Below are 11,941 nucleotides of genomic sequence, written 5' to 3'. Positions count from 1 at the left end.
AGTTTGTTTTTATAGTCAAAAAGTTTGCGATATGTAAAGTGGTAAAATTAATAAACCATTTATCACTTACATTTAATAAGCAGCAAATACATTTTTACTGATACATCAAAATTCGACGATTGCATAGTTATGTATCTACGTTTGAAATATTCACATTTCAGTAAGCATATGAGTGATTAAGAATGTAACCAACATAATGGATAACATTGAGATATAAACATGTGATACATATACTCCTCTCCGTCAATATCATCTTGGCAGGTGAACTGTATCAATATACAATGTAATAATTTTAGAATGTCAGGTCGACTTGACATTGTTTTTGTGCTGAGTACATGCATCACCGCGTGTATGTATTTTATTTAATATTTGATATGATGATTTTCATATTTTTGCTGACATCTTCCGGTGTATTATATTCATAATCATTATTAATTTTTGCATATTCACATGTTTCTGTCAGTTTCAATAAAATAACGTGTTTGTATTAAATCAACAAGCATACATTTTTATGCTAGGAATCACCGCTCATTGCGGTGTTTGTGTTGCCGCCCAAAAAACTTTAACGTTGATCACAACTTTTTTAGTTCGTAGTGTATTGTCTTCATATTTGATATCAACAACCCTTGGGTACACCAGACTAAACTTCACCTTCTTTCATAAATGACCTTGACATTCAAGGTGAAATGTCTAAATTTTGCTTGATTTTTTTTCTATTAGTGGCTGTATCTGTGTTATTCTTAAAGGGATTATCGTCAGACTTTAACACAACAATCAGGGGCGTAAGTGAGCTATTTTGAAATGTACTCCTTAACTAGGGGGGTTCGGGGGCATGCTCCCCCGAGAAAATTTTGAAAGAAGAAGCAATATCCTAACATTTCGTGACTATCTAGAGGCTATATTGACAACATATTGGTGATGATTTCAAACTCTTTCTATTAATTTTAAAATATGTAAAATGAACAAGTACGTATTTATACCATAAAACTTTTCTTATACATGTATTTATAATTGATATTTTTACAGCACAAATTTGTTACTTTGCAACCTTCAAACTGATGTTATAGCAACAAATCTCCCGTATTCAATAAATTTTAAACTAAAAAAAAAAAAAACAAACAGACAAAAACAAACACTAGACGTCTGTTTCGTTGGTATGCAAAGTTGTCTACTCGCCCTTTTTAATGTTCGTGAAGTTGGCAGCCTAGCAGCCCAGCAGCAAAAAATGCATGTAATATCACTATATTATAATATTAGTCCCTTTTCTTACTATGTGTATATTTGTTACAATTATAATAATAAAAAAACAGACTGATATTTTTATCATCTTATGTTACTGACTACAGTAGTGACACAAACAGAACACAGTACAGTCATGTTACAGTCATGTTACATAACATTTACAAGTCTTGCAAGTCTTGGTTGCAATGGAATTACTTTCCTTACAAGGTAGGCATCAGTGAAAGCATTTTTTTCAAATCAAATATCTGGCCCCTCTTTTTAATTATGGACAAGTATAATTATGCAAAAAAATGGTTTACAAAACATTTGGAAAAATTCTACAATAGTACTTAATCTGAATATAACATGACCTGTGCGTAGGAATAATTTGTTAAGGTATCCGTAATGAGCGCATTTTTTGCGCGGGGCTTCTCAATTGCATTGCAGCAACATTTGTACTTGTTTTTACAATAGCTTTAGCTCTTAAATTTGTTTTGCAAATCATGGTCATGCGACTACATAATTAGGTAAAGAAGCAGACGCTTGTTTCGGTTGAGTCTATTATGTTTTGTTAAGAGGGTAAGTTGTCATATTACAGAAATTTACAATTTATATGCATTTATTATTTTTCAATGATTTCAATTATTTTAAATGATTGTGGGATTGTTTTATCAAATTATTTGTAAATAAAATTGTTATATGTCCAGTGCATAATTTTAATGACCATGAAACTAGTTCACACCTTAATGTGTATTTATCACGTGATAGTTTCAGCCAATGACAAAACTTCAACATAGTCGGGTAGAGAAAAGGTTTTTCAATTAGTAAATCAGCAAACAAACTTTAAAATGGAAGTATTAATTTCCTATTAATTATGTTTTCGGCTCAAGAAACTGTCCGAGGAGGACCAGGCATTTTCGTATCGTAATATGGCTGCCATTACAGTATCACGTGATTATCCAAAGATCAGATTTACGAGTTCAGAAAACAAAGAAATGCTCGAGCAAAAACGGGTTTTTATTGTTTATATTTCTATTTATGTGGGTTTGCAAGATTTTCATATGGTCTGTTCAGTGGAAGATGTGTAATTTTGTGTTTATGTTTTAAAGCAGTAAATTGGTCGTGCATTGTTCTTTTCTTGAAATCATTTTTTCTCATCTTGAAGGCATACAACTTCATAATATTATGATAACATTTATTCACGGATTTTATATTACAAATTTTAAATTTTCATGATTTTAATTCCATGAAAATGTTTAAAGATATAATAAAATTTATCTGATGACATGTTTGTTCATTTTACATAAACACCTTTCATGCAGCAAGCATAAAAAGTCTTCACAGAAGTTAGTATGGCAATCGTACCTATATTACATTACGGATGTATGTTAATATTTTTTTCCTTGTTACCTTTCGTTTTCGATGTTTTAGAGGGGTGAACGCTGTACCAAAATAGTGGACAAAGCAAAGATAATTAATAGGTAAAATAAAAAAATTAAAACCATGTCATGTCATGTTTGTTATTGTTTATATTTCGGAGTATGTTTTGGTACATAAGCCAAAAGAAAAAACAACTTTTTTTCACAATTTTATTTTGATGCAATGATATATTTTAGGGGGTGGGGGCTCTTCAAAGGTAATGCTTAAAAGCGGTTTAACATTGCAGTCTAGATTTCTTCAAGTATATTCTTAAGATGTGACAATTTTTCTCACGCTCTCTAGCACCGACTTATTTGATATGCAGTCCTCAACACTTTAGTATACACATAGTAAGTATCAAAGATGATCTTCAAACATTCCTTTGAAAAGCACTAAATTTGTTCTTGTTTCTTCGTTTAGAGTATAAAATAACAATTATAACGGTACACGCACATACAATAAATGTCAGTTTTCGTGGTGAATTATTGAAGATGTACATAATGATATCACCGTCTAATGAGTGCCAAGCCGAACCATGCAAATGGTGAAAGTATCTCTCATGGTTGTTGATGATATGAAACTCGTCCTTATATGGGTAATTCAAATACCGGCCCAAAAGAAACGTAGGACCTAAAATGTATAGATTTTCATACAACTGGTATTTTTATAAAAACATACTGAGCAACAAGAGCACCGCTAGGCGGAGCATTATATGCCCGAAAGTGATTTTGTTTTAGTAAGGATGAAGCATTTGTAAGACATGGGAATTAAATAAAGTATTACCTCCTTTAAAAAAGCAATCATCCTTTATGGCTGAAGAACCTTCATATATATATACAGTTGCTGTTTCCAAAGCACCACCATCAAGTTGTTATCTTGTAAGTAAAAATGCTACGACGGATGGACGGAAAGACGCCAGGGGTATAACATAATATAAGCAAATTTTTAGGGCATATAATTACATGTAATGTACTCAATATAAGTGATCATCTTATGAAGTTTGACAGTTGTAAAACTGTTAACAATATAAAGGTCAGTTGATATTGACCTTTGACCTTGTGACCCTTATATAGGTATGGATCTTTTATTCAATGTAGACAATCATCCTATGAAGTTTGAACACTGTAAGCCAAATGGAACTCCAGAAAGCACAATTTTCATTGTAAAGGTCATTGTGACCATGACCTTTGATCTTTTGACCCTAAAATCAATAGGGGTCATGTGTTTGACTTGGCTGTTCAACCTATAAAATTTCACAGCTGTAGGTTGATTAATACTTATGTTATTGAGCGGGAACTTTTTTCAGTTTTAAGGTAATAGTGACCTTGACGTTTGACCTTGTAACCCCAAATCAATAGGGGTCTTCTACCCGATATGGACAATCATCATATGAAGTTTGAATATTGTGGGCCAAATGGAACTTAAGTTATGCTCCGGAAACTGTTTTCAGTTTTAAGGTAATAGTGACCTTGACCTTTGATCTTGTGACCCCAAAATCAATAAGGGTCTTCTACCTTATATGGACAATCATCTTATGAAGTTTGAATATTGTGGGCCAAATGGAACTTAAGTAATGCTCCGGAAACTGTTTTCAGTTTTAAGGTAATAGTGATCTTGACCTTTGACCTTGTGACCCCAAAATCAATAGGGGTCTTCTACCCCATATGGACAATCATCCTATGAAGTTTTATTTTTGAGTTTGCGAAATGGAACTTAAGTTATGCTCCGGAAACCAAATTGCTAACGGACGGACGGACGCCAGGGTGTATAACATAATATGTCCGAAATTCTTTCGGGCATATAAAAAGGCAGTAATATGTACCTTATTTGATTTTTGCTTGTATTCAGCTCAAGAAAAATGTTTTTCTGTCAGTCTAAAAGTTAAGTGTGATTACTTAAATATAAATCTAACAGCTTGGCTTTAGGCTTTAAGAGTAAGCCTAGTATTTACTAAAAATAAATATCCACAGAGAAACATTGTCCAGTAGTTCTAGATCTAAGTGTAAAAAGTTATTTTATTGGTACAATTACAAACTATTAACATTCTTTATAACATGTATTTTATATTTAATTTTTAATATTTATATATTAAATTTAAACTGTCAGAGTAAATGTAATGAAACTTGACACATGCTTACTGCTTTTATCTAAGTATGAATAATTCACATATGCTACAGCTAATTACAAAATTACAGACAATCAAAGCAAAAAAAAAAACAGTGACAAATCAATAAATACACCTTCGAGGTTAAGGTCATTTCAAAGTCAGGAGCAAAGTTAGTTTGGATTTTAATATACTGGTCTTGTCCTAAAAGATATTTATTGTGTCTTAATAATATTGTCATATTATGAAGACAACCCATTCATAAATAACAACCTAATAGCCAGTTATAGCAAAATAAAAGAAAAAGGTAAATTCAATAATTTGACATTGTAGGTCAAGGTCATTTATGACTCAAGCTCAAGGCCAGTCTCGTCAAAGTAATGGAATATTCCAAAGGATTGTTATGTTTAATGAAAAAAATAAAAAAATCTACAAAACAACAATTTTTCTTCAAATTTATATGACAGCCATGTTTAAACATGAAAAAAACGCGATTTAGGGTAATTTCAAGTATTTTCATCATTTTCAGTTAACCCATTACTTCATATACACGCCTTTTAACGCCTTTTTCACCCCCCCCCCCCTTTTTGTTGTCTCAAATGATGAAAAAATGCCTTATTTAGGCCCCAAACACTTGTTTTTGTTTGAGAAATGTTGTTAAAAAAAATGACCTCTTTTTCGGCGCGGCCCCCCAACCAAAAGATACATCAGGGGGTTGCCAGAAGGGGGATGTGCCCCCTTCTGTTTTGGGGGGTTTGAAGGGGGGCGGAGTCCCCCTCATCGCCAAGAAAATTTTGGACTTGTGAGAGGCTGTAAATGACCCCAGATTGATCATAAGGTAACGTGTAACCAACGCTGAAAAGCATTTGACTCTATCTCAATCCATTGATAAGTTGCAGCACTTTGAAATCAATTTTGATGGAAAAAATCAACGCAAAATAGTGATTTTTTGGCAATTTTGAGATGTCCCCTCGTTGCCATGGTAACAGAAAATTTAAGTCTGAGCATGTTGTTGCAATGACAATGGTCCAGTCAACATTTGTGCCAAGTTTGATTAGTGTTGAAGCAGTTTTTTATAGTATTATAGCAATTTGAACTTGTAAGGGAGACTTTTCAATGAAAACAGCCATTTTTCACAAAAATGCTCATGAAGCAATGGGTTAATGAAAAAAATAAAAAAATCTACAAAACAACAATTTTTCTTCAAATTTATATGACAGGCCATGTTTAAACATGAAAAAAAACGCGATTTTAGGGTAATTTCAAGTATTTTCATCATTTTCAGTTACCCATTACTTCATATACACGCCTTTTTAACGCCTTTTTTCACCCCCCCCCCCTTTTTGTTGTCTCAAATGATGAAAAAATGCCTTATTTAGGCCCCCAAACACTTGTTTTTGTTTGAGAAATGTTGTTAAAAAAAATTGACCTCTTTTTCGGCGCGGCCCCCCAACCAAAAGATACATCAGGGGTTTGCCAGAAGGGGGATGTGCCCCCTTCTGTTTTGGGGGGTTTGAAGGGGGGCGGAGTCCCCCTCATCGCCAAGAAAATTTTGGACTTGTGAGAGGCTGTAAATGACCCCAGATTGATCATAAGGTAACGTGTAACCAACGCTGAAAAGCATTTGACTCTATCTCAATCCATTGATAAGTTGCAGCACTTTGAAATCAATTTTGATGGAAAAAATCAACGCAAAATAGTGATTTTTGGCAATTTTGAGATGTCCCCTCGTTGCCATGGTAACAGAAAATTTAAGTCTGAGCATGTTGTTGCAATGACAATGGTCCAGTCAACATTTGTGCCAAGTTTGATTAGTGTTGAAGCAGTTTTTATAGTATTATAGCAATTTGAACTTGTAACGGGAGACTTTTCAATGAAAACAGCCATTTTTCACAAAATGCTCATGAAGCAATGGGTTAAGTATAAAAAAAAAACATTGCATTTACCATAAAGCTACATGATCTACTGAGTATATACTATACTGTAGCCACTTAGGTAGCTACATTTTTGGGATATTTTAGGAGTTAAAAAGGGGCATGATTATGTCAGTTTAGAGAGTTACATAACATAACAAGTTATCATTCATTGTGATATTGCATTGATCTTTCAAGCTTCAAATTATAATTCAGACAGGACGGAAAATATTGATTCCTATATGGCTCTAACACCCACCCGCACCAAAACTATGTTTTGTGACACATTAGCGAGGGTGTTATAATAGATAACAGTTATTCGTTATCTGATTTAAACTAAAAATGTGTCAATTCGATGCAGGTACCTGAAAAATTAAAATGACTCACCGGTTGTAAACATCGTAGACAGATACGGAATGAAATACCATCTCTTTGAATGACGTAATGCAACTATGACGTCATTAAGATATTGATGCTGCCTGCTTATTCCGATCACGGCATTTGTAAAGCCGACAGGTTTAGTTTTATAAACAACGACGCTTGCGTTTTTGGCTCTGGCTTCAGCAGACAATTCGTCAACACTGACATAAAAGACAAAGTATTTTAATTTAGCGTGGTGCAATTTTTCTTTTTTTGTAACTTTTAGCAATCGATAATCATATAGAGATCTAGATCTACTTGTCAGGTTTTGATATTTTTTCTGATTTTTTTTTTAATTAAAAAGGATAGCCTAAATCTTTAACCTTATTTGTGAGAACCTTACGAGTACCTGCTGAATTATTTACCTCAAAAATCAATACACGTATTGTTAGTTTGTTTGTTTCATTTTACGCCTTTTTCCAACAGCATTTCAGTCATATAGGCGGGTAGTTTCCTGAGAGTTACACCAGTACTAGACTACCTTCCTCCGTGCTAAACTGCCAAAGCATCTCCCGGGGATCGAACCCACGCCAGAGAGGTAACTGGATTAGAAGTCATCGACACTAACCCCTCGACCACGGAGGCGGTACACGTGTTGTAAAATGTTTTTTATAACATATAAGTTACTTATCACCTTCAGGAAAAAAGTTGATTTGCCATATAAAATACTAGATGTTATTAATAACAAGGCAACAGATAGAACTAGCTAAAAGTATTTTTTTGTAAAAACTGTAAAAAGGACACCGAATACATAAAACTTTTGTTAAATAAAATATTAGCATCTGTAAGGTAGATCTATATGACCCTTTCAGGAACGTCTATCTTCAGAACAATCTAACTTACTCAGAACTACAGTGAACATGGTGAATGACATTTTTCTGTTGGTATTAGAACATACGAGACAACACACCGTACAATCAAATGGGCAGACAGCTGTTCCAGCGTCCACAGCTGTACCAGTATATACATGTCGGAGCGGGGAATACAATTGACGTACGGTAAGTATTCATCTATTTTTAACATATCCCAACTGTAATCGAGAAAATCAATGTTATGGATTCATAGTCAACATCCAAAGGAGCATGCTAATAAATTTCTGGCCCTGTGCAAGCTTTACTTCACATGAATTTTGACTGAAAATAACCATACTATCCGATGAGATGCGGTATTTTTAGTTTGAAGTCACAAAAAGTTATATTTTCTCATGATAATTAATCCTTTTTTCATACGATTCGTAAACGTCAACATTTCCTCATTAAACATTCCAAACCATACCTTCAAAAAATATTTTCTGTTAAAGTTTTAAGGTATTTAAGTTTGAGTGTCATCAAAATTTTAGTAACGTCATCAGCTGTTCGCCACTTTTTAATGATAACATCGACAGCAATTCATCTGCAAGAACGAATAACGCTGAAAGCTGTTCAAAGAAACAATTAGATGTATTAACAACAGCGCTTTTGTCATACAGTAACTAGGAAAGAGTAAAACTTTTTTGTTAATTTAGAATATTTCTTTATTCATGATACTTTCTAATTATATTGTTTTTATTATTACTTTCTATTATTTGTTATATCTTAGCTTAGAGACCTTGATCTCCATTTACCGCACTGTATTTCAATATAAAAAGGTAGCAAAATCTATTTAAGGGACTCCACTAAGGTTTTTTGACATGACGGGACTGGAAATAATTTTTTGAGATTATTTCTCCATTTGATGTAGATCTATAATTATAACTTATGTGCAAAATTTCCGATCATTAGCTTGCTCCGTTTTTCCAGAATATTATAATAGTGAAAAAATGACCCAAAATTGAAAAGAGTTTAAACGCTTTTCACTCAAATCGGCCTGCGAATAGCACAAACATATGATTTTCAATGTATTTCTCCTATATTTCTTGGTTATATTTTATTAATATTTATGTTTCAGTGCTTATGTTTTTCTATGTGAAAAAAATAAAATTTCATGTTTTTAGGCTTATAAACCTCAGTGGAGTTCCTGTAATAGGTTTATGAAATGTTTAAGTCAAAAGGCAAAGGCAAATTTAACGCTTTATATGAATATTCAGTCTTGTAAATGAAGGCCTCCATCAAGTGTTATTATAAATAAAGGCATATAATGGACAAGTCCTATGCAGTGAATGGCTGTGTAACCCGAGATATGAAAGTGCATGTAAAAACATGTTGTTATTTATCCTTGAAATCTGTTTTAATGTATAGTGCAATAGAAATAATAGCCATTCTTAAAAATTATTTAAATTTTCATTTTTTAAATAAATCATTTTATATGGCAGACAACTCGGGTTACACATCCATTTACTGCATGGGACATGTCTACTATATGCCATTATTTATGATAACGCTTGATGGATTTAGTTATAACACAGAGAATTCGTATTAAGCGTTAAATTTGCCTTTACTTTCTTTGAATTTAACATTTCAGAAACATATTAATAGATCTTGCTACCTTTTTATATTATAATAATAATAAAAATAATATCTTTATTTAAAGAAGGTTATAAATTAATAACATACAATAACAATCATATATATCTTATTTCCAATGTGGCCTTCTGAAATAGAAAACAACAACAACAGGACATGCATAGGAAGAAAAATGAATGAATAATATGTATTTTTTAGAATATTACAACTCATATACTTTCTACAGACAATTTGTTTTAACATATACGTATATTGCATCATTCGTTCGTTCATTCGTTCGTTCATTAATTAATTCATTCATTCACTCACTCATTCATTCATTCATATGAACAATATCAATATTGAAATACAGTGCGGTAAATGGAGATATAGGCCTCTCAGCTAAGATACAACAAATGATAGAAAGTAATAATAAAAATAATATAATTAGAAAGTATCGTGAATAAAGTAATGTTTTAAATGAACAAAAAAGTTTTACTTTTTCCTAGTTACTGTAGCACAAAAGCGCTGAAAATTGTTTCTTTGAACAGCTTTCAGCGTTATTTATCCTTGCCGATGAATTGCTGTCAATGTTATCATTAAAAAGTGGCGAACAGCTGATGACGTTACTAAAATTTTGATGACACTCAAACTTAAATACCTTAAAACTTTAACAGAAAATATTTTTTGAAGGTATGGTTTGGAATGTTTAATGACAAAATGTTGACGTTTACGAATCGGATGAAAAAAGGATTAATTATCATGAGAAAATATAAGTTTTTTGTGACTTCAAACTAAAAATACCGCATCTCATCGGATAGTGTGGTTATTTTCAGTCAAAATTCATGTGAAGTAAAGCTTGCACAGGGCCAGAAATTTGTTAGCATGCTTCTTTGGATGTTGACTATGAATCCATAACATTGATTTACTCGAACACAGTTTGGATATGTTAAAAATAGATGAATACTTATCGTACGTCCATTGTATTCCCCGCTCCGACATGTATATACTGGTACAGCTGTGGACGCTGGAACAGCTGTCTGCCCATTTGATTGTACGGTGTGGACAACTAACCTGCGTTTACAAACGATATCAATGTCGATGTACCAGCCACCATAGTGATGCAGCACAAGGTATCTTCCAGCATCAACACGTTTTACCCAATGATCATAGCTGTCGTATATCTGCTTAAATTCCGGATACTCTTTCTCGATAAGATCATTTATCATTGTTTTATTCCATAGCGTGTACATATAGGATGAATGGTGTTTTTGGCATGTTTGTTGACTCTTCGTGAATTCGTTTGGTAGAGTTGAACTCGTTTCAAAGAAAAATACCTGATGGATACGTTTTGGTATAGCCTTTCCCGCGGATATTGATAAAGGTGATGTATAAGTATTTACACACAGCACGAATTCGCAAAATAAATACAAAACTGTTTTCATCGGAACCAATATTATCAATAGGAAGACAAAAAATGAAATTAATTTCAAAACTTGCAATTTTATTATTTCAATTTGCATTTTTTAATGCAAATCTTATGAATGAAATAAAGGAATTCAACAAAATCCAAATATGAAGTTGGAAACTATTTAACAATTATTCTGAATTTTATGGTTAAAACATAAAATTGTAAGCACATTACATTTAAAGTACATCTTACACTCCCAAGTTATATGTGTCGCTCTAATTCAGTTCTCAAGTACTTTTATATCCTTATATAATCATAAGCCATGACATTTACGTCATGAAGAGAAAAACACTTAGTTACTTGTTTTGAACACGAAACAGAAAATATACAAAAACAAACAAATAAACAACCAGTGTAAACCAAATAACGCCAGATACAACAAACCTAAGATACTTCCAATACAAATTAATAAATAGAATCTTGGCAACAAACACATTTAAACTAAGATGGGGCGCACTTTTTGTAGAGAAAAAAAACGAAACTGTATAACACCTGTTCTATTATTGTCAATATTTTAGTCATTTTTGGCAGACCTTTAAAACTTTCATTAATTTTAAAACTAAATGTCCGAATATTGCAGATTACTAACTATCAAAACAAGTTCTTTTTGGGTATATTGACCCAAAGAAAATGGATGAGACTTTAAATTTCATTTTTTTAAAGATATATCTACACAGGTACAGTTACCAAATTTTCAACATACAAACTTTTCATCATACGTTAGTTTTTCATATACTGTGGAAATGTTTAATAGACGAATTTCTTGTAAATTTTACAGTTATATATATAACTATATCCGAGTATACGATTACCTGACTACAAGGAAATTTGCTGTCATTTATAATCTTAAAAAAATGTATACTATTCGGAGTCGGAGAGATGTCATATGGAATGTCTCCTTATAGTCTTCTTTCAATGTAACGTAATAAATATATTGTTGCTCATGCGGAAAAGCTTCGGGACACCTGTTTAT

The 11,941-nt window shown here is 32.5% G+C and overlaps 1 protein-coding gene across 1 annotated transcript; it reads right to left on the bottom strand.

Annotated features, from left to right (window-relative positions):
* Positions 1 to 2,725: 2,725 nt before the first annotated feature.
* On the bottom strand, positions 2,726 to 11,238 carry LOC132749505 (uncharacterized). Its single transcript, XM_060739298.1, has 3 exons — positions 10,572 to 11,238; positions 7,045 to 7,238; positions 2,726 to 3,270 (listed from the first exon to the last, which is right to left on the bottom strand). Exons 1-3 carry the CDS (start codon positions 11,018 to 11,020, stop codon positions 3,011 to 3,013), a joined length of 903 nt encoding a protein of 300 aa, XP_060595281.1. The 5' UTR covers positions 11,021 to 11,238; the 3' UTR covers positions 2,726 to 3,010.
* Positions 11,239 to 11,941: the final 703 nt, after the last annotated feature.

The sequence above is a fragment of the Ruditapes philippinarum genome, unplaced genomic scaffold, assembly GCF_026571515.1.
Source record: "Ruditapes philippinarum isolate M1 unplaced genomic scaffold, ASM2657151v2 ctg13553_1_1_1_1, whole genome shotgun sequence".
Lineage (NCBI taxonomy): Eukaryota > Metazoa > Mollusca > Bivalvia > Venerida > Veneridae > Ruditapes > Ruditapes philippinarum.
This window is presented reverse-complemented; position numbering and strand designations above follow the sequence as displayed.

Excerpts from the sequence above, each read along its gene's own strand:
- LOC132749505 (XM_060739298.1), bottom strand. The coding sequence starts at position 11,020 with ATGCAAATTGAAATAATAAAATTGCAAGTTTTGAAATTAATTTCATTT. Across the intron at positions 7,239-10,571 it reads GATATCGTTTGTAAACGCAG|TGTTGACGAATTGTCTGCTG; the intron begins GTTAGTTGTCCA and ends CTTTTATGTCAG. Across the intron at positions 3,271-7,044 it reads GTCTACGATGTTTACAACCG|GTCCTACGTTTCTTTTGGGC; the intron begins GTGAGTCATTTT and ends TATACATTTTAG.